This window comes from Cheilinus undulatus, linkage group 2 (assembly GCF_018320785.1).
Source record: "Cheilinus undulatus linkage group 2, ASM1832078v1, whole genome shotgun sequence".
Taxonomy (NCBI): Eukaryota; Metazoa; Chordata; class Actinopteri; order Labriformes; family Labridae; genus Cheilinus; species Cheilinus undulatus.
Window position 1 is genome coordinate 14,468,677 of NC_054866.1, and position 23,524 is coordinate 14,492,200.

The window sequence follows — 23,524 nt, forward strand, 5'->3', positions numbered from 1 at the left end:
TTTTTCCCCAGGAAATGTTTTAAAATTCTTTTTTTAAAGCAGTTCTGTAAAAGTTAGATTTTCTTGTATTTTTTTAAAGGCTACTTAATATTGTTATGTTTTGAGTTGAGACATACACACTACAAAACTCATAATTTTCTACATTTTCTTTGATAATCAAGCAAGTTGACTCATGTCACTGTTTGTCGTGATCACAACTGCAATATTGTCCAGTTTAATTGCAGTTGCACATTATTACTACATGGTGAAACACTAGAACAGAGGACCAAAAAAAGTTTTGTCCCTATTTCCTCTCCCAAAATGTGTATTGCCAGCTTAATTAAGACACGAGATGGCTCAGTGCGTGTTTTGTCTATGCCAAGCTCTGTTGACATTGGGCAAAATTTACCTAGGGCTGTTCTTCAATTGTGTCTAACTTCATATTAATAAAATATTAAAGTCTTTCAGTCTTGACTTTTCTTAAAAGTTTCTTTTCTAGCACCAGCTGTTGTTTAAAATGATTTGCATTACTCCAAATGTTTTTTTTTTTTTTTTTTTAACCCAGAGCCACCATGTGGATAAAATTTACCCCATAATAAACCATTGGTATTCCTTATGTTTAATTCCTCACCAGAGGATAAACAAAATATGTTGCCACGGAAACAACTTCAACATAGGTTAAAAGACAAGATTTATCATCGTGAAGTTTAAATAGATGTAATCAATGCTTTAAGTGAAGAAGAATCTGATGCAGGGGAAATTTCAGTGATCAGTCCTAAGTTGTTGGGTTACTAGCCCGGTTAGCTGTTCTTCTTACTGTGCATTGCATTCTGGGTTGTACCATCAACCAGTTGCTCCCTGATTCTTTTGTTTTCTCTCCTGACCTGATTGTCACCCTTCAAGCCTCTGTGATATGAAATCCACAGCAGCGTTACCTCCAATTTTCACATACAGCGGCTGTGCTGCAGTCTGCCGGCGAATTGTACTGTGGAGCAAATTGCTCCTTCTCTAGTCTATCAGGACATTTCCACAGCCGGCGCTCCAGTCCAGCAGCAGCACATCCCTGGAGCACCACTCCACTCCGCTTCATTCGAGATACGCTGCAGGTCTGTTTTCAGTCCTAAAAAGACCTGACACCAAGCCGCGTCAATTCCCGTTGATCAGAAAGTTCCAAACAGAAAGTCACAAGCATAGAATATCTGTTTTTTTCATGATCGTAAATCATCGCCATATCAACATTACGTCTCATCTTGCAGCGAAAGCAAAGGATCACAGAGAGGTCAGTGGGTCATAGAGCTACAATTGTGCCATTGATGTGGAAAAGTTCACTTTTGAGGAAATTTAGCCAAAGAATTTTAAATAAAACCACAGATCCTTTAAGCTAACTTTAACCTTTTAACGTCCTAGTGTACTCACCCAATGGCAGAAGCAATAATATCATGGACTTACACCAGAAAGGATGATAAATTAAGCCCAAAAGGTAAAATTGTCCACTGTGGACATACTATTACTGTTTGAACGCGCAGTTCTCCTGTGATCTCTGCCCGCTGATCAGGGATGTGCTGTAGCGCAGCACTCTAGACATGCTTCCAGTGGGCGAGGTCACTCCTTTTGGTCGGAGAAAACCCGCTGCACTTCGGTGCACGGCGCAGTCATCCTATGTGGGAATTGCAGGTTAGTGGAGGTAAAAGATCAGCCAGTCTCACTCATGGATATGTATTGGCAACAAATATGTCATAGACACATCTCTAATAATAGCAAATGAATGACTGTTACTAGCAAATTAAAGTCTTTGTGCAGCCTAATTTTAACACATAAAGGCCAAATTAACATTTAAATCAAACTGAGTCCAATTCAATGGGAGAAGGGCTGCATTTTTCTTGAAATGAAACCTGCCCTTTTAATATCTGCCTATTAAGTTTGGCTCACACACTGAGTGGATTTATGAACTTTTCTACTGGAAATGTTAGCCTCTTAGCAGCTCTATAGCTCTAAGTCTCATTAACACTAATGACAAAATTTATGTGTCTAATTAAATAACTTTTAATTGGATTCTAATGTAAAAAGTTTTCCATAATAGGTTTTTTCTTCAGAACTTTTATGGTTTTAAACCAACAGTCTAATCAAATCTGGGCCTGCTTTTCTTGCCTAAAGGCTTCTTCTTCTACCACTGACAAGTCATCGAAGTCAGCTCCAGGTCGGAGACCCTCATAAATTTTGATGGCCGTGCTCTACCTCAGTGAGACGCACACTTAGTAGATTACATTGGATTAGAGTAAATGAAATATTAATAGTTCTTTTGGAGGAAAGTGAGTCATTCCTGCTGTGAAGAGTTGGTTATAACAATGAAAGGGATGACATAAAGGGTATTAACTTTAAAAAAAAGACAGAAATAGCACTAATGCTTCAATCAACTTCCAGTTAAATCACCATATTAGTACTATTTGAAAAGTAATAAAGGAAGCAGACATAATGTGCTGCAAACTTCAGCTGTACCACGCTGCCCTACAACTTTATCTCAACTTTTACAAAAAGTACACTATTCCTTGAATAGTCGAGATGCAGAAGATGTAATTTAATTATTATTTTTTAAACAAAAGGTCAGGCTTGGGAGTTTTCTGTTGTTCAGGATGCTGCACAGAGTGGGATGATGACTCATTTCCCATCTACATCTTCATTATAACTTCTATCATTACAAGGAAATGAAAATCCACATTAAATACCCTTAAGACATAAAAGTGCGTAGCAGAAGGTATTTTTGTTGGAACCAATGGTATTGTTGATGGGTAAAAGCATGAGGTACAGAGAAGTTTACTCGGCTCCACAGGCAGAGCAGTAGCATTTAAAAGAGGCCAAAGGTCATGTATGTATGAGGCACAGTGGTTTTACAGTGTAACCTTTATGTCAATTTTTGCATAAAAATAGCCACCATAAAATTTTTGAGATGGAATATTTTTTACTGGAAGGTCCAGTCACTGGTTAATCAGTGTTCCTGACTACCATTACATCATGAAGACAAAAGAACACTCCAAGCAACTCAGTGAAAAGATTGAAAAGTATTAGTCAGGGGATGGATACAAACAAATTTCAAGGCCAACATCCTGGAGTTCAGTTAAAGCTATAGAAAGCAATCTATTTTTAGTGTCGTATGCCCACAAAAACAACACAACCCTTCAGAGTCTTGTTATTAAAGCCATCTAACAGATTAACACACTTCTGCAATGCCTCCTCGCACTGCACTCTCACTTGAGGAAAACCAGCAAGGGATGATGCTCCAGCCAGTGAGGAGGCTAGGACTCCCAGCCAATCACGGCTCAGGTCAGAGGGAGTATTGGCCACTTTAGTAGGTGCGCTTCCATCTCTCAGCACAGTGAGAAGTTGATACAATGGCGGAGTTACCAGCGGTGTTTGGTCCTATGTAGAATTTGTTCATGCTAAGATCAAGTGTTTTCTTGCCTGTAATCCGGCCATTGATTTCAGTGGAAATGTAGAGCAAAATCACTCCACGAGAGCTTTGCCACTGCCAGTATGCGATTCACCAGACGTGCACATCCGCGAGGAGGTATGTGAGGAGAGAGGCGGAGCTACGGAGCTCAAACACGGAAAAGAACAGGAAGGGAGGGGTAGTAGAGTTGATTCTACACGGTTCTCATCGAATGTTACATACTCAAGCTTTAAATCCATCATCAAGAAATCGGGAGAATATGGCACATGTGTAAATGTGCCTAGGTCAGGCTGTCCTCACAAACTGAGTGACTGTGCCAGAAGAAGACTAGTGAGAGAGGCCACTAAGAAACCTATGACTACTCTGAAGGAGTTACAAGTTCCAGCAGCTGAGATGGGAGAGACTCTGCATGAAACAACTGTTGCCTGGGTTCTTCACCAGTTGAAGCTTTATGAGAGGGTGGCAAAGAGAAAGCCACTGTTGAAGAAAAAATCATTTTAAATCTTGACTAGAGTTCACTTTAAGGCATGTAGGAGACATCATGGTCAAGTAGAATAAAGTTCTTTGTAATGTCCAGATGTGCAAACATTACTGAGATCTATCCACACAGACTCATTGCTGTGATTGCAGCCAAAGGTTCATCTACTAAATACTGACTTGAAGGGGGTAAATACTTACGCAGTTGCTTATTTTACATGCTGCATTTTATTTGACATCACTTTATATAAATATGTTTTCACCTGACAATACAGATGTTTTTGAAGTTATTTTTTGTCTAAAAAGCCTAATTATATTGACCATGATTGATTTATACAAACAAATAAGGGAAAACATCAAAGGAGTGAATATTTTTTTTATGCACTGTATATGGGATATTGTCATTATGCTTAAAATGTTGATATGATTATTGTTTTTTGTTGTGTACAATAGTCCAAATAGACATAAAATTTTTGGAATGATACGGTAAAAACCTTTAATGAAAGAATTTGATTTATTGCCCTTTAAACCTTGTAACTTCAGTCAAACAAATTTAATGGATAAAAAGGAACAGACAATATGTAAAGATCATATTGTCACGTTGGAAACATTACTAACGGGCACTTAGCTTACCTGTAATACTTATAGTGTTGTACATGTCAGTTTTTCCCACATATTTCTTTTTGCGGTGTTTCTGGAGTGTTTTGTTGCCACTGCACACTTCCTCCAGCACTGGGCACATCTAGGGGTAGCAGCATGCATGCAAACCCAAGTCTTAAGTAGCAATGAGTCCATTTCTCTGGCAACCCTGAGCCACTTGAAGGGTTGCCATCACATGAGTGTGGTTGCCATGGTTAAGACTCCTGTGAACTGGGACTGCAGCCAACATGCTGTCAGTCTCACCTGAGGTTACGGTGTGACTGTGACAGCCATTACTGTGGATAAACCAGCAGCTGGTTCAGGTAACACTATCATCTGCTCTGAGGTTGCTAAAATTAGATTTGCACACAATAAGTAAAAAAGTGAAAGAACATAAATAACTCATATGATCATCGTTGGGTAAGAAGATTTTTGTTCAGGTAGTTTTATTGGATTTAAGCAGAAATAATTTAAATTGATATTAACTTTGACCACAATGTATCAGAATTGCTTGTGTCATTCCTTGGGGAACTCGCATTTTTTTTAAATAAAAGTGGGGAGGGGGTAGCAAAGGAAAAAGGTTGAAAACCACTGTTCCAGAATGTATTAGCTTAACCACAGAGAAAAGGAGCTTGCTATGGATCGAAATGTATTTAAAAACCCAGGAGCTAAGGTAAACAGTCAAATGCTTGATATCATAAGGTTGAAGATTACTTTTGGCTTCGCCTCTACAATGCATGGCTTACTGTAAAATTAAACTGGAGTGAATTGTGTATTTTTATTGATTTGGTCAGTGTCTGTCCAGCAGCTACACATGAAAGCAAACACAGAGTCTGTGATAACGTTAATCCTATGTTATGAGCTCCTGGATCCTTTAAACCCTTTTGAGCTTTTATTAAAGTTTTACAAGCCAGGTGGAAGAGAAAGAATAAAAGAGGAAGTGATGGAGAAAGATGATGATTAAAGAGAGTCACAAAAAAATCTCATACAGTAGTTGTCTCATTTTTCCCATGAGTCCTTTTAATGTTTTTGACTGCTTGTGTATCTGTATCTCTGCGTATCTCTGGCGCCCAGCTGCATTCAGCTCTGATTCTCGTCACCGGGCCTGTGTCATAGTGTGTGCGTAGGTGTGTGTGAACACCTACGCACATATGTGTGTGTGCAGTGTGAGGTGTGAAACAGCAGTGTAAGGTTACAGAAGGAGATCCATTACTTTACCATGGCAGCCGGCCTTAATTACAGCTAACTATAGACGTAGCAGAGGGAGCAGAGAGCGAGAGAGAGGGAGGGAGGTGAGGAGGTGTGGAAAGAGACGCTGCAATGAGCATAATTAAAAAGTCTATTTGAAACCATGACATGATTACAGTGATGAAGTTTGTGTAATGACTTGTACAAAACTCTCATTTATACCTCTTATTTTAAGCTTCCAAATCTCTATCATGAATCCCAGTTTTATTTTTATTTCTTTGTTTGCAGTTGTATGCCTGTCTAAATAGTAGAATTGTTTCTTTACTGAGTAATATATGAAGGGAAATATGGAACTGACAAAATCTTTGCCATTGAAAATACATATAATACAAATAATTAATAAATAAATACAAATAAGTACAAGTTATGCAGAAAAAAATTTGCTGGTATATTTTTTGAATGAATGTTGTGCATGCCTGTGCTTCAGAGTAATCGATCAACATTTTGGGATATGCAGGAGCCTTTTGGTTTTAACCCGCAAAAATCTTGCCTGAAGCCTGCAGACTGCAGCTTAGTAGATTGCAAGGAAATACAATGAGAGGCATCCCTGCCAAGGAATAGTTGGACATCATATTACCTAAAATAACAGTGTTTCCTTATCCCACCTTTTCTGCACACATTTTGGAATAAGAATACAAAGTCAAGTCCAAGTGAAGGTTTGTGCCAAATTTGGTAGAAAAACACTATGCATCCTTAAAATACTGCACTCATAAGATTTTAAGTCACAGTTACCTTGACATTGTACTTTCAAAATGTATTCAGTTTAGCACTGAGTCAGAGAGGGTGTTTTGATCATTTTGAAGAAAATCCATCAAAGTATTCTTGAAATATCCTTTACATAAGCAAGGGGTGAAACCGGTTCCCTATGATCCAGACCAAGACCTTTGAAATCCAAAATTCAGCCGTTCCTCCTTGAGTCAGAGTGGACATTTGTTCAGTCATGAAACATTGCTAGAATTGGCCAGAGTTGGTTATCTCATGACAGAAATTGACAAGAGCGTTCTTAAAGTATCATGATCACAAGCATGGGATTGCTAATGGGTTCAGTGACCTTGAGCTTTGTCCTTCAAAATCTAATCAGTTCTTTCTTAAACTCAAGTGGACAAGTTGTGAATTGAAGTCCCAATGCCCAAGAGTTTGACCTTTGACCACAAAATTCAGTCTTTTCTCCCCAGAGTCAGTGTGCACATTAGTTCAGTCATGAAACATTGCTAGAGTTGGTCATCTTAAAACTGAGTTTTGAATAAAATTACCCAGAGCATTCTTGAGGTATTAATTAAAAGCAACGGATGATTATGAGGTGTACCTTGACCTCTGTACAACAAAATCTAATCAGTTCATCCTTGAACCAGAGTGGACATTTCTGCCACATATTAAAAATATTCCACAGAGCATTCTTGAGCTATCAAAGTGTGAAACTCCGTCCCAATAACCTAGACTTTGACCTTCGACATCCAAAATGTTACAAGTTCCTGCTACAGAATCAGTGTGGACATCTGTTCTGCTGTGAAACAGCAGTAGATTTGGTCACAGTCAAGGAATGGCTATGAAACTCGCTGACCTTGGCCTTTGTACTTCAAAGTTGAATCAGTTCATCTGTATATCAGAGTGGACATTTCTGCAATGTATGAAGAAAATTCCTCCAAGTGTTCTTGAGCTTCAGCATTTAGAAGTCAGAGATGGCACTTTCAATTCAGTTCATCCTCAAGTCAGAGTTTACATTGGTGCAAAGTTTGAAGAAACCCCTCAAACCCCTTTTGAGATATTCTTTTCCCAGGATAAGGGGGACCTGTGGTCCATTGACCTTGACCTTGTCCAACCAAATCTATTCAGTTCTTTCTTGAGTCAAAGTGGACGTTGGTGAACAATTTGGAGAAACACTGTCAAATGGTCTTTTAGATACTGCTTTCATAAGCAAGGGATAAAACAAGACCCCATGTCTTTGACCTTTGGCATTTAAAATCAAACCAGTTTATCTTTGAGTCAGAGTGAACGTTAGTGCTGAGTTTGAAAAAAAAAAAACAATTCCAGGGCATTGTTGATGTATTGCATTTACAAGCAACAGATGAACATGAGGCGGTAACCCTGACCTTTTACCTCCAAAATGTATTCAGTTCATTCCTGAGTGAGTGACATTTATGCAGCGTTTTCCCTCTCCAAGCATTCTTGAGATATTCGGTTTATATCAAGGGATGAACATGAGGACTAATGGCCTTGACATTGATGTTTGGATTCTAAAATCCAGTCAGTTTGTCATTTAGTCAAGTGGACAGTTTTACAAGTACCCAAAGAAAATTCATTAATGTTCTTGAGATATTACATTGACAAGAACAACCTGGATATTTGGGTGGTTGAAAAGATGGATAGGTAGACATACGACCTTGAAATGGAATATATCTTGCCCTTGCAATGGTGGAACAGAGGCATAAAAATCAACCTTTTTACATGGACTCCAGGGGAGGTTTCTTTGAGCAAGACTCAAATGGACACTTAGACAACTTTTTTTTGTACTTTTGCTTTGGCTTCATTATTAACTTTTACTCAGGATATGGACTCTGGGTCATCGTGCTCTTTCAGCCAGTTAGACACAACTAACCCTCCACATTCAGCCGCACCACATTTTAGAGTTTTATCTCTAGGGACAAAGTTTCTAAAGACAGACTGAACAGGGGACTTTATTTTTTTGGTGGTCTTTGGTATAAGTTCAGTTTTTATGCATCAGTCACATTCTTGGACAACTTGATGAGTTTTTAGACTAAGTTTCAACACTTTCTGACTCATTATTCTCTAAGAAAAGGACAAAGTTGGCATTTAAATTTGATTACTATCAACTTGTGTGGATGAATCCTAACATTTTTATGCACTGATGTAATTAATTTGCAGTCTTTCTTTACCACTCATGTCTTTGCATTGACTTTAGCTGCAGTTTGGCTCCCTTTAATTGGATTGTGTTATGTCTGAACACAATGTGAGATGCTGAACTTGTATAAAAATTGGTTTGGTCAATATTGTACACCTTCAATGTCAGGGCTCCTTTGATTGATCATATATTTACTGTAGAATCGATCAATATCACACAGCTATGTGGAGGATAAATTGGATTTTTTGAGACATCTAATCTAACTTCTCATGAGTCACTAGTTTAAAGACTTTGCTTTGATCTTTATAGATCGATTTCCATCTTTAATCAGTGCAGCTCTTTTTACACGGCTTATACCTGCAGATCTCTTAGCTTTAAGTCTCACACCTACGCACACACACCTGCCGTTAATGCTCACACATTGTCATAGTGACATTTCCATTTTTGTTTGCCTTACCTAATTAGCAGTCTTATGCTCGCTTACAATGTCAGCCAATCAGTGGAGCCTGCTTATTACCCAGGGTTTATTTCAGGGTCTTTGTCAAAGGAGGAGTGAAAGTGACAGTTCAATCTAACCTCAGGAATAAGCCATGTGTGGTCGCCTCCTCACTGCTTGTCGAGGATTCAACCTGGCTATGATCTAGGGGGCACACATGGTGGTACTCTGAATCTAATTGAAATGCCATCCTGGTCTTTTTTTGTGTCTTCTCTTTGTTTATCTCTCTCTTTTTCTCTTTTTCTCTTTTAGTTCTGGATGTCTGCGCTAGCCACCACCATCCCAGTGCCCTGTGGAGCCTTCATGCCAGTGTTTGTTATTGGTAAGAAACTTCTGGCCCAAACAGCCTGCGAGAGTAGCTATTACAGTTTTTTAAAGATGTACTAAACAGATAGATATGAGTAAAGTCTGAACAATATCTTGATTTTTTTTCCCCTTAAAATATCAAACAAATTCCTTTACATTAGAAATGTGAAACATTTTTAAAGTGCTTAAAAAAATAAATTGCCCCCTACCTGATTTCTTTCTTTTCTGCATATTTTTCCCATGTCACTGTTTCGGATCATCAAACATAATTTAGTATAAGACAAATATAACCTGTGTAAAATACTGAATGCAGTTTTACACCCAAAGAAATCAAAGAACAGATGACAAAGAAAGTGACTGACACCTCTTTGTCTGGAAAGAGTTACTAAGCCATTTCTCACCAACCATGTGAGTACCATTATTCACAAATGGAGAAAACTTGGAACACTGGTAAACCTTCCCACTAGTGGCTGGCAAACAGAACTACTCAGAGAGCACAGCGACTCATCCAGGAGGTCACAAAACAACCCAGAACAACTTCTAAAGACCTGCAGGTCTCACTTGACACAGTTAAGGTCGGTGTTCATGGGTCAACAGTAGGAAAGAGACTAGGCAAAAAATGGCATCCATGGGAGAGTTCCAAGGGGAAAACCACTGCTGACCAAAAAGAACACAAAGGCTTGTCTCACATTTGCCAAAAAAACATATTGATGATTCCCAAGACTTTTGGAAAACTATTCTGTGCATTGACGTGACAAAGTTGAACTTCTTTTAGAAGGTGAGCATCCTGTTACATCTGGCATAAAACTTACACAGAAGAAAAGAACATCACACCAACAGTCAAACATGGTGATGGTCTGGGGCTGCTAGACAATTTTGCCATAACTGATGGAACCATGAATTCAGTTCAAGACCTCAAGCTCACGTGCACTTTTTTTGCAGCAGAACACTGATCCAAAACATACCAGAAAGTCCAGATCTGATTGGCATTTTGGAGTGGCTTAGTCAAAGTCTGGACTTAAATCCAGTCAAGATGCTGTGGCATGATCTTAAACAGGCCATTCATGCAAAAAAACTTCTATGGTGGGGCTGAATTAAATTCTGCAAAGAAGAGTGGGGCAAAATTCCTCCACAGCGACATGAAAGACTCATTGCCATTTTTCACAAATGCGTGCGGCAGTTGCTGCCAATGGTGGCACAACCAGTTGTTAGGTTTAGGGGGCAATAACTTTTTCACACAGGGTCATGTAGGTTTGAATGGATTTTTCCCTTAATGACTGAGACTATTACACAAATCTAAACCTATTTTTTAAAATGAGCAAAACATTTCTAAAATATTCTTTACATTCCAACTATCCTTCATGTCAACCATTCAAGGTAGACTTACCAGAAGCTACACGACTGAGAAACAATGGTAGAGTACTCAAGTTTGTGTCGTCAACCTTGTTTAGAAGAAAAAATGGTTTTATCACAAAATCAGGGGAAGAGAACTTCACTTCTCATAATCTCAGAGTGTCACAGCAACATGTCTTACATGTGGAGCCTGCTGTTATCCACATATTATGGCTCTTGGCTGACAATGCTCACATTAAGGGTTGTAGGAAAAGTGGGTAGTCACTGCTGAGCTCTGTGGTGACGAAATCTTTCACAAGATCAGCCAATAAAAAACTATTTGTAGTAGCCAGATTACAACCTATAGAGAGAAGTCTCTATGAATATTCTTAAATACTATGCCCTAGTGTCAAGATTTGGACCCTACCTGATCAACATAGCTAAGAGTGAGAATATTTGGAGTAAAAATCATGACTGTGTAGTTTTAGTCCAGTTTATTTTCTTAAAACTGACTTACTAATTAAAACTTGCCCTACACAGTGAAGAGTGAAAATTGCTAAAATGTGACTGAAAGACAATTATTTTCATCTTCAGATTGAGACTAAAGGTATAATAGCTGCCAAAATGTACACTTGGTAGGGTGATAAAAGAAAAAGCTAGTGGAGCTTCTTCCTCCTGACCTGTAAATCACATACCTGTACCACAGTATAGAGGGGTGGAAGTAATAGGTTTCTTTGACCATACACAAGAAGGGGGATGGTTCTTGTCCTTGTATATAAGAGGACGGAATATAAGTGGGAATAAAACCAGTTGTCCTGTGCTTATCACTGCTCTGTGTCTGTTTCTTTGTTCATGTTTGTTTTTTCAGGGGCAGCTTTTGGTCGTCTGGTCGGAGAGAGCATGGCAGCCTGGTTCCCTGATGGCATTCACACAGATGGCACCATCTACCCCATAGTGCCAGGAGGTTACGCTGTCGTGGGTATGTCAAAGATGCATTCATGGTGCTCTCTTCACTCTTTAGTCTGATTTTCTTCATCATACTTTACCATGTCCTGTTGCTTTTGCGTTCACAAAAGCAATTTTTGTTATTCTTACTCACATCTATAAACATTTTTATGAATTCAGATCATGAATTTGTTATTAAAGTTTCATAATTTGAACACATTATGTGTCATTAATTAGAGGCCCAGCTTCTGTTCTGTAATTCCTTAACAGTCCAAACACTTTCTTTTCTTTGCTGAAGCATCACTACATCTGAAAATATTTTCTCACCACCACTCAAAGAAAATGAATGAAGGTAAAAATTTCCTTGAACCTACTGTTTCAGTTTATGGCTCAGAATTAAATGAGACATGACTTATAATTAGCCTCAAATGCTTGCGACAGAATCAATTCCATTTACAAAATTCTCTGGCTAGACTTTACAAGAAAGGATTGCCAAAAAGTTGGCAAACCACAAACTTTGAAAACCATCAGTGCTGCTGTCAAGTGCTCATATTCTTAGGAGAAGTTTAGGAGATGAATACACAACTATGTGCATAATTCAAAACTTCTTATACCAATTACTTGGTACTTTCTGCTCTGTACTGAATGATAGACTAAATTAGAATTTCAGCTATTTCCTTAAACCATTAAAATCCTATAATAATAAAGGGGAAATTTGCAATTTATTTTTTAATTTTCCCTCAGTCAAGCTTAGTGGCTCAGACAATCTTCTAACTGTGAACATTTTTAGTTTCAGTGCCACAGAGTTTCCTTTTACTTTTGACCTTTTACTTTTGGAATTAATGTTTACAATGTGAAGGCAGTGAATCCTCTTTTTGTCAGAGTAGCGCTGTTGATCCCCAACCTGGGGTCCAAGACCCCCAGAGACCCCCCCAGGGGAGGTGCCAAAGACCTTGGGGGGGGGCAAGGCTTTGTTTGCTTTGAGGCTGCCAAAAATAGATTTGCAAGTATTGAATAAAACCATGATAAAGAAGTTAGGTAGTTTATACAAAGGTTCTTTTAATAAGAAAAGCATGCATATGCCTTCTTTGGGGTTTATCAGTGAAACTACTCAAATCTGTTGATTTTTTATTTCTCTTTTGTCCTGGGGGGCTCAACTTTTGTTAGGTACATACGGGGGAGATTGATCCTGGAACCAGTGTTCACCTGCTCTACCAACTGAACTAAAACAGCACCACTTTAAAAAAACGTGATTTCAAATTAAAATACAGACACTTTGAGGAAATACCAGTGACCAGCAGCATTGCCATTTTTAACTCAGCCAAACTATGTACAATATAAATCTGGCTGATGACTGCCATGATTTTTTAGGTTCATTTGCATGGACTAAATAATCTAACACACATACATAAACTAGACTAATAACAAAAAAAATTAACCATGACATATGTAGCCAGACCTCATTGCCAAGTCATGGCTTGAAAAAAAAGGACAAGGAACTGAGCAAACTTTCCAGGGAAATTGTGAATCAAAAGATTACTTGATTGGATACTATGCAGCATTTTGGCCAGGGCTGGGCTGCATCAAATCCTGTTCATACGTTAATGGTCAAAACAGCTCTGAATACAAAAGAACAAAAAAAAAAAAAAAAAAAATTTAAATTAAAACTGTAACACTATTGACCAAATAAATCCTAGTTTTATGTAACTGGGTAGAAAAAAAAATGTACTTCATGTCCAGCAAACACCAGCTGTCCCCTCATATCCATGACATCTCCATGCCCACTGAAGCTGCTCGTCTAATGAGATGCAGCACCGTGATTTCCTCCACCGTGCTACTTGTTGACAGCCGTGCTGATTATACCACTGTTGCAGGTTGGCGGCTGTTTTTCTCAGGCTGCTGATGTTGTTGGTGTGCTGCACTGTAGCTGATGACTCAGCCTGTTAGAGGCCTGACACTCTGATGAGCCTCTTTCATCTTGCGGCCAAGCTTGCTTTAAGGACTAAATGTTAGGCCCAGCAGAGCAAGCGGCAGCATTTATCAGAGGCGGATAGGCAAACATACAAAGGCTTAATTAAGTTACGAGGATGAACAATGAAACCTGCCTTTGTAGGCTCCAACACGCGCCATCTGTTTCTCTCTACTTCCCCCTCGCTTCTGCTTTGTTTGAATGCTTTTTTCCCAGTGTTCATCTCATTCTTTGGATTGGACTCATCCATTTTCTCTGTCAGCGAGCAGTGAAAGCCCACTTCACCTCATGCTGTTCTGTCTGATTTGATGCAGCTTTTATATTGCTCTTTTTACATCTAAAAAGATTTAGAAATATTAAGGTTCCCTTTTGTATTGAATTAGCTGAATAAGTCAATTTTGTCTGTACAGGAATGTGTGGGAAGAGGATGTGGAGGGAATATGAATTCCTTTTGTTGGACTAAGAATAGGTAGAAGATTAAATGTGCTATATCTTGTCAGTAGTACTACATAAAAGGTAACAAAAGTATGTATATTTTATATAGGATTAATGGTGGGGAGGATGGAGTCAAATGCAGTTAGACTTTACCTGCTGTTGCAACATGATAGAGCAATAAAAATCCCAGCAGCCCAACAAAGCCCAAACATTTTAGAAACAGATGCCTGTAAAAGGTAGACAGTGCAACGCTAGAGCTCTGTCATGGTCTATCATGACTCTTTTTAATGGCTCTTAGAATTATTGCTAATTGTGATACAACTAAGTTCCAAAATTAATGAAGAAAATTAAAAAATAACAAAACAATAGCTTAATATTTTGGCACATTGTTGGCCACCACCGTGTCTTCTTGGAGTCAGAGTGATGGAAAAGAATGACCCAGCTGTGCCTCAGAAGTACCACTTATTGGTTATGCTTTCACCAAGTATTAAATTGTCGGACAGTCAAAGTTCAGAGGCTGGTCAAAGAATGACCTTAAATAGACACTTTTTAGAAAAAGACAAATGTTTGTCCACTTCAAAAATAATGCTTTAAAGAAACGCCTCAGAAGCTACAATAAATTGTTTGCAGATGATGCCATGCAAGCGGAGAATCCCCGTTGGGGGGCAAGTAGCGATTTCTGCATGGAAAAGTGCGACCAAAAGGCCAATGATTTCGGGCTGTCAATGACTATGCCAAGCGTTCAAAGAGCAAAAATAAAAACATTCTTAATTATCAAGCTGCTTTTGTGTCCTGAGAGTAGAGAAATAACTTCCAGTAAAATGGCAGCAGGCATGGATTAACAGCCTCCGTCTAAAGCCTGGATGAGCACTGTCACACAACGCTCATGTATGGTCAGTTTCCACAGAACGGCCCAGTTTGGTTCAGCACAGTTTTTCCATAGTTTAGCACAGTAAATTCAGATCTTACCTGTGTTTACCCTAATCTGATGCCCCTTTCAGTCTCGCTTATTGTGTTGGGAAATCTCTCTTTTGAGAGATCCATAGTCTTTGGTTATGTTCTGTAGAAGTGGTTGTTTGGCTCCAAAATGGCTCTTCATTTTGTAAGGGTTTGGCATTTCAAATGTGGAAATATGGACAAAAAAAGAAAGAAAGAAAGAAAACTCAAACAGGAGCTAGCCACTGTGGCTCACATAAAAGAGCCATTTCATAGCTCAGTCCAAGACTCTCAATGGAGCAAAGGTTGGGAACCACTGGGCTAGAGGACGCTAGATGCTAGGAGGTCTGCAAAACGGAGTAATTTGTGATATTGATGGCCTCTACGTCAGGTAAATCAGTTAAAATGTGGTAAAAATCCCTTTTTTTATAAAGTGTAGCAATCACACAGAATGTGTATAGAAATTTTCTGATGATCATTACAGGGAAGAGATCCATTTAGAGCTTTAAAGTACTAACTTTCCTCCATTTCCATTCGTTTCTTATGGCTGTCCCCAACTTCCTGACTCTTCATGGACATTTAAGATCATGTGATTGCAAGCAACCTATTTGATATAAGGTCACTGCGACTTCACAATATGGAAGGTCACACTGAATTTTGACCTTCTAAATGTACAATGTAATTAGATCACCCTGAAGCCAGAGTGGATATTTGCCTGAAGTTTAAGGAAATCTTTTTGATCCAAAATGAATGTCTTTTCTTTGTATGTTAGCTTTGGATCTACTGCAAGTCCTGTATAGTCTTTCAAAATAAAAGCATGTTAATCCAGATGTGAAGCAAAGTAACCTTTTTTTAGGACAATGCAAAAGATCTAAATAAAAGCATAAAAACTGTTTGGAAATGCAAAATAAAGGAATTTTAAACATACAATTAAACACATGAGTCAATCAGTGAAAATCAGCAATTAATCATTAACAAAACAATCTATCATTTGACAGTCTTGTTCTTTTTTAAATCTCATTTTTGATCTCCTCTGTTTTCACATTTATAAAAGAGATAAGAGAGATAAGAGAGACTGAGAGATAAGATAAGATATTCCTTTATTAGTGCCACAAGGGGAAATTCCAATTTACAACAGCAAAAAGTATCTTAGACAAAGCAGACCATTGTCAACAGAAACACAATAGAAATAGACTACAAATAAGAGTAGTGTTGCAAGAGCACTAATAAATACAAAAATATGGAATATAAGGACGTCAACTTACAAATTATAAATAGTATTTACAAACAGTTATGTACAGGTTGGGTATATTACAGATTGGGTGTGGTGGAGATATTAATATGTACACCTATATACACATGTATATACAAACATGTGTACAGATTATACATATAAATTAGTTATTGCACAATTACTTGGAGCAGTTTCTGTTGTGGAGTCTGACAGCTGCAGGAAGGAAAGACCTGCAGTACCTCTCCTTCACACACTTGGGGTGTAGCATCCTGTCACTAATTCAACCTTTCCTGAAGTTAAGATTTCAAAAAGATCATATCACCTCAGTGCAAAGGCTGTGGGCAAAGCAGAAGATAAGGACAGGAGCTAGCTGAAGAACAAAAACATGAATCTGAATTTTATTAATATATTTTTTAACCTTTATATAACCTGGGGAAAATAACTATCTGAGGATAAAAGTTTCTTTTAAAGAGTGTCTTGGCCAAGATAGGTAGCTCTGTGAAAAACAAGAAACAAGTAAAAGAAGTATTTGTCAAGGTAATATACAATCAAAAATACATAATTTATAACATCTGCAGCCAGATGTCTCTGCCGTCAAGTCATCTTTCATCCTCTCAAAAGCATTTAATAAAAGCAAATCAGGTGTTTTGTGATTTATACCAGACGGGAAAGGGTGCAGCATACACAAAAAAAATCCCAGTTCTGTTCTGACCTTTTGATCAGACCATAGGAAAAGTTCCTGTGGCCAAAGATTAAGTTACCACACTCCTCTGGCTGATTGAGATCTAAAGGAAGTAGACCAGGAAGAGTACATCAGTGTTTCAGTCTATGTGGGACAAAGAGAATAATCTAACATGTATACAACAAACAGTGAGGAAATAGGGCTTTAAAATAAGTATAAACCTCAGAGCTCTGTGATCACAGTGTTCAGAGCCAGTGATGTGCAAGTTCACAATTAAAATGAACTAGTTCAAAGCTCAGTTCACACACCTTAAATTGAACTAGTTCAAGTTCAGTTCCCATTTTCTTTTGTTTTCTGGCTGCAATATGCTAGTCTTATACAGTAGTCTATATCTACTATCTACTCTATATCTACTTGATTAATCAACAGAAGAATTGATAGAGTACTTGATCACAAAAAGAATTGATTACTGCAGCCCTACATGTTAAACTTGAAAGCTAAAAAACCCTAAAACACTTGCAACTTAATGTAAAATCATATAGCAGCCCAACTCAAAACAGATTTTTTTCAAAAACAGAGTATTTATTGTAAATATTTCTTATAAAATATGTACTATAAAATGTAACATATGAAAAGACTGCATTGTTTAACAGCTTCAATGAAAACAAACATATAATCCTCAGTAAATATCTCACTAAGTTTGCCTCTGCATTTTGCTGACTTTTATTGCCTAAAGGCAAAGAAGTATCTTGAATACTTAAATAATAAAACAATCACCTTTATAGCAGACATAATGTGTTAGAAATATCAAACTTTCTTTTTATATTTTTAAAATTTAAATTTCGGTACCCTTCGGAATATGAGCAGTCGCTTTGCTTTCCAAGTGAACTGTGCTCACGTCTTAGTTCATGAATTGAAAATTGAACGGTACAGCTTACCGTTTAACAAGAAAAATGAGCGAATTTATTGAACACAGTCATTTTAATGCATTTGGACACAACAGTGGAGTTCATCGTTTACCAAAAATATGAGCGCAGTCATTGAACGCACTCATTTGAACTCGTTCAGGCACAACACTGTTCAGAGCATGAAAGCACTAAGCTGAGGGGTCGATGTCCAGCCATAAAAAATGGCATCCAACAAACTCGTTTTGGATTTGAAAGAGGACAGGGGCAGGATATGATTCTAAAATCAAATCCCAGGGTCAGTTCTTTTTTTTCCCAGCTGCTGAATATGAGGAGTAACACATGGATCTAAATACCAAGATATCTATAGCTCCAAACAAACTTGATCTGTGTACAATGAGGAGTGAAAACTGTAAGACAAAGGCCTTGAAGGTCAACCCACAAACTACAAACTTTATTTTTTTGTCTGTGCTGTGTGTTTAGGATAAGCCATTGTTTTTCAAAAACAGGTGCCATCTTTTGGTGTGGAATCCAGGTCTTTTTGATCGTGACTCCATGAATTTATACTTTTATACGTTGAATAACACCCCTCAGTTATCAGGTGGCAGACACTAATTACAGTATTAATGCAGCATAAAATTCAAAATAGAAGTCACTGTGATTTATAAGGCACAGTCTGTTTTTAGGGGTTTCCAACAGGGATGAAAGGTAAACTGTTTCTTTCTGTGTGATGATTTTCATGCTGTTTTAATGCAGCTGTGTAGCTAGTTAGTCACTGCTTCCAGTGTGGTTGAATTCCCAGCCTAGAATAAATATGATAATATAGAAGCAAGGACTCACAGCCTGGGACCAATTTGCAGAGAGTCATGCTGCTCACCTTCACTGGTCACTTGTTGGCTTTAGTTGAGGAGTCAAACTAGCGCCCAACATTGTTTATTTACTTTACAATATAACACTGATTTATTTAAATGCAGGATTGTGACCTAATGGGGGAAAACTTAAAATGAGGTGCCGCCAGCTTTGTTTGTGTGGCTGTGTGCTCCAGGATGGTGAAATGGTTGCTTGAATTATGTAGTAAATTGGAGTAGCTATTAGTTTACTCATATGCAGTGGGTGATGGTTTGTAATGATTTTTTGTTGCTTCAGTTGGATTCAGCCACCTTTTTAGACAATAATGTATCAAAAGTGTGTCTTAACACCAGATTTTACTGTGTGCAGAAAACGGTGTTGTCACTAAAACAATAATTCATGTACTTCAAAAAAACGTGGCAATGTTTAAGGATCCCAGAGGGGGAATTTCAACAAAGGATTTTTAAACTTGAGAACAACACCTATTTTTGTTTGTTTTTTTTGTCCTGAGTCACTCTTGAGTCACAATTGCTCACCAACCTTCCTCTCCCCCCACCCAAAGGTGCTGCGGCCCTGTCAGGAGCGGTCACCCACACGGTGTCCACAGCTGTCATCGTGTTTGAGCTGACTGGACAGATCTCGCACATCCTGCCGGTGATGATAGCGGTGATCCTGGCCAATGCCGTGGCTCAGTCCTTGCAGCCCTCCCTCTACGACTCCATCATCAGGATCAAGAAACTGCCCTACCTCCCCGAGCTGGGCTGGGGGCATCATGAGTACGTACTCTGAGCATCACACATCACATGACGATGAATTACATAACATAGAGTTGGTTGTTTTGGCAGCAATATTAACAGAAAGTGTTAGGTTTATTCAGGTATTTGATCACACTTTTACCAATCTTACTCCTTGGTTCCCTGTTTTGATAAGTTAAAATGAATGAAATTATGCCACCAGAGCATTTTTTATACAGAAGATAATCCTAAAATTAACTGAGCTTGAGCTAAGATCAGAGTAATGGTGAAGGGCCCTGAAATCCTGTTTAGTTATTAAATTGTATGGCAAAATGTGTTTGACTAATTTTAAACATTAATTTTTACCTTCAATCAATCAGTTAGTTTGAATTTATTAAATGTTAACAATTTAAAAATGATTAAACTAAAATAATCCAAATACATTTGTGGTTGTTTTGGGGTAGTTACAGAACATGAAACAAAATTAGATGATGCAGGTAAGGGTACAGGTAAGGGGGGTAAAAATGTGGTATAAAAAGACAGTTGGTGTGACCATGAGAAGGACAAGCACTTTTTTATGTTGCCTGATACGCATTTTTACATAACCAGTATCATCAATAGCCTTTGTAAGAGATTATTCAGTTCTTAAAACATCTGACCGCTGTAACTTGCTTTATGCTGATGTCTAGAGGAGGGTGGAGTAAATAAAAAAATTCAATTCTGCTAACTCTTAATCCCTAATAAAGATGTTAACATCACTAACATTCAAATGGCCATTAATGTTATCAATAGCTTCGATCAGTTCTATAAAGGAAAACAGCAAAAAGATATTCTTTTTGCAGTATAAGCAAATATGTGTCCAAAATCTGTTGCACACAGTGAGTAAGAATTTATTAAAATTTTCTGAATTTGTAAGGTACACACCTTATTCAAACCTCCTGATCTATGAGAGGGTGCAGACATCAGGTATAGTATTTTCATGTATCACAATAGTCAGCAAATTTACAAAAGCCAGGAAGAATGCCAGCTTTGCAACTAGTTTGTCTTGTTAAACACAGCTGGCAAGAATATGCAAATAGACATTGGGGGACAGGTCTGCTTGCACTGAGCTCAACAAAAACAACAATGATCCAAATAAAAACAGTATTTTGAGATGTCTACACCTGGCTGCAGACATCAGACATCCATAAACAAATGCGCCCCTAGACAGCTATAATCTACGGCCCCACTGAAGATGCCCAAGTGATGATGGACAATTGGAGATCCATGTCTGTTGCCTTGAATCTTTTTGAATTGAAGTGTCTTTTTGTTGAAAAGTGAGCTCCATAAGGTGCAGGTTGCCTAATAAACAGTGAACCAACATTTCATTTTCGAGGATAAATTTCATAACCTGAACAGCCAGATGGATTTGTTTCACACATCAATCTGGTAAACCTCTCATACACAGGGAAAGGGCAGAGCCTTTGAAAAAAACTCAGAGAGTGATTGGGTGAACGATCTTTCTGTCACATCTTTATGGGCCAATCAGAGCAATAAAACACGTGACGTCAAATCCCCAAACCGAGATGCGCAGCTACTGATGAGTAAACTCCACAGAGAGTTGCATAACACAAACCATGGAGACTGTACATGTCAGTAAACGACTTTTGTCCTTTTTGAAATAAAACAACTCAATGCTGTTCTTTTTTCTCCTTTTAACAAAGAAATGTCGTCAAGTTCTGATAAAACTGTCACTTGCTATTGCCATGCTAATGTCTTCCGCTATAATTGCACCGGCCTCTTGTTGCTGCTTGCTTACATCACAACTCTTCGGTGCCCGAAAGTACTGCCCCTCAACGCTGATTGGTCCTGTCACTTTCTAACTGGGCCAAAAACGGTTCAGACGGGAGCTTTGTAAGATGGGTTCGCCAGTGAGATCCGCGGAAACGGGTGAATCCATCTGCTTTACAAGGTTATGAATTTCATACATGGGAATGAAAAGCTGTTTTAAAAGTGATGGCTACACTTCTGATCATCTTCTTTCTCTCAAAATTTGAAATTAATCCATAAAAGTAAAACTTTGGTTTACTGTGTTTTGTACATACACCTTATGAAGTTCAGATTTAATCAATAGACACCTCAATTAAAAATACAGTAGGCAACAGAGGTAGGCAGAGCACAATGTCCCATCAAATCTCCACATGGACAAATGAAGCCATACTGTCAGTGCACATGTGTTTATGGATGTCTGATATCTGCAGCCAGGCTCTCTTTAATATTTTTACCTGCAACAAAAAGTTAATTAATTAATTGTTAAATAATTAGTGTGAACATATAGCTTGTTTATGATGTTAAACTGCTCAACTGCAGCTAACAGTCAACCAAAGTCTTTGAGCCGGATGCTCTGATTAAATATCTCCAAAATTGGTCACTCTCAACAACATAATTCAATCACTCCCATTCATAAATCCCAGCTGGTTAAATGACTAGTTAAGCTTTAGATGGCTAAAGTTTGGGAAGCCGATCTAGTGAAGCCTCATTCTGAAACCATTGTGCCAGGTTTGATGTGTGTGTGAATGTGAAATATATCCGGTGCAATTGATTAATGAAACTGGAGTGTCAGGTTACCATCAGTCAGCTTGCTTCCTGATCGGCTATTTTACCATTCCATGTAACAATTCTGCTCATGCCTGCTCAGCTGTTCTTGGTGTCTTCTTTGCACATGTACTTGTTTAATATTTATGATCTCAAAAGTGGCTCTGATCATCTTTCCAAGAGGTAAATATAACTCTTAACACATGTCAAACTACTGGATAATCTGGCAAGATACTCTTTAACCATCTGGTCATCTTTATTTTAGTTAAGGTTGGTTGGTAGGGTTGACAATCTGGGAGAGAGAGTGAATGACTCACTCAGAAGGAACCACGGACCTGCTCTAAGAAAACAGCCTGTGTACATGGGGCATGCGGACTTAAAGGCTAGGCTACCAGCACCAAAAGTTTTGATGTAATAACCCTTTACCATTATCTTTACCTTACATTACAGCAATCGTATGCCTTCAGATGTATTCATATCATGATGATGGTGAGTGGAGATAGCCAAAGATTGCAACAAAAGACCAGAAAACAGAAAAGAAATTAAAAAGAATGACGTACAGGATCTGCTGTTATCACAGTTTAGTTTTGATGGAAAAATATCGGACCTGTAATGAGACATTGGCACAGTTTGTACAAAATTACAGCTTGCAGCAACACTGTGTAACATGCTAACCTTTAGCCTTTAACATTAAACCTATCAGCCTGTTATGGTTGCATGATAAGATTTTAAAATACATTCTGAAGGAGGCATGGAACTCTAATCATGTGGGCTTGTAGATAGGTAGAATTGCAGCATCCATCCATCTACTTCTGCTTATCTGAGGTCAGGTCATGGTGGCAGCAGGCAAAGTAAGACAACCCAGACATCCCTCCCCAGCAACATTTTCCAGTTCCTCCTGAGAGATTGTGGGGGGGGGGGGGGTCTTCTCCTAGTCCACAATACACATGTAGATTGGATGAGCAAACTCCCATGCCCCTAAAGAGCCCTGCAAGAGTATAGAGCTGGTCCACTGTCCCACAGCCAGGACAGAAACCCAGGGTTTCCACTATATGCAATTGTTGTGGTGCACCATGAATAGATCCATATAAACATATAGTCTATATTTGTGCACATTAACGTACCATAATAAGAGTTTGAAATTGTACAAATGGAATGTGACATACAGGGTGTGTGACTTACAGTGCTTTACAAATTTATTAGACCACCTGTCTCAGAGACATCCAGCATCATGAAGTGCTTTAAGGCGGACTCTTTATTTTCAGTGAGCTCTCGATGTTTTACCATTTTGAACAGGAATGAGGAATTTCAAACTGAAATCACCTTTTTATACCCAAATTTTAGCCGGCTCACTGGGCTTTTCTGAGAAGTCAGAAATGAATCAAGCATAACGTTCAACCACTAAAACTCGTTTTTCTGTTCAGGAATGCAAGTAAATAACTATAATTTGACATATTAATCAAGAAATAATAATGTGCT

At 38.3% G+C, this 23,524-nt stretch overlaps 1 protein-coding gene across 2 annotated transcripts in view; it reads left to right on the forward strand.

The window, feature by feature from the left end:
* Positions 1 to 23,524, forward strand: part of clcn2c (chloride channel 2c) — a 186,199-nt gene that overhangs the window by 92,184 nt on the left and 70,491 nt on the right. For both annotated transcript variants that reach the window (XM_041802650.1, XM_041802658.1), the window contains exons 12-14: positions 9,397 to 9,466; positions 11,651 to 11,761; positions 19,300 to 19,513. In XM_041802650.1, the coding sequence (XP_041658584.1) occupies positions 9,397 to 9,466; positions 11,651 to 11,761; positions 19,300 to 19,513 (395 nt within the window). The remainder of the gene's footprint in view (positions 1 to 9,396; positions 9,467 to 11,650; positions 11,762 to 19,299; positions 19,514 to 23,524) is intronic.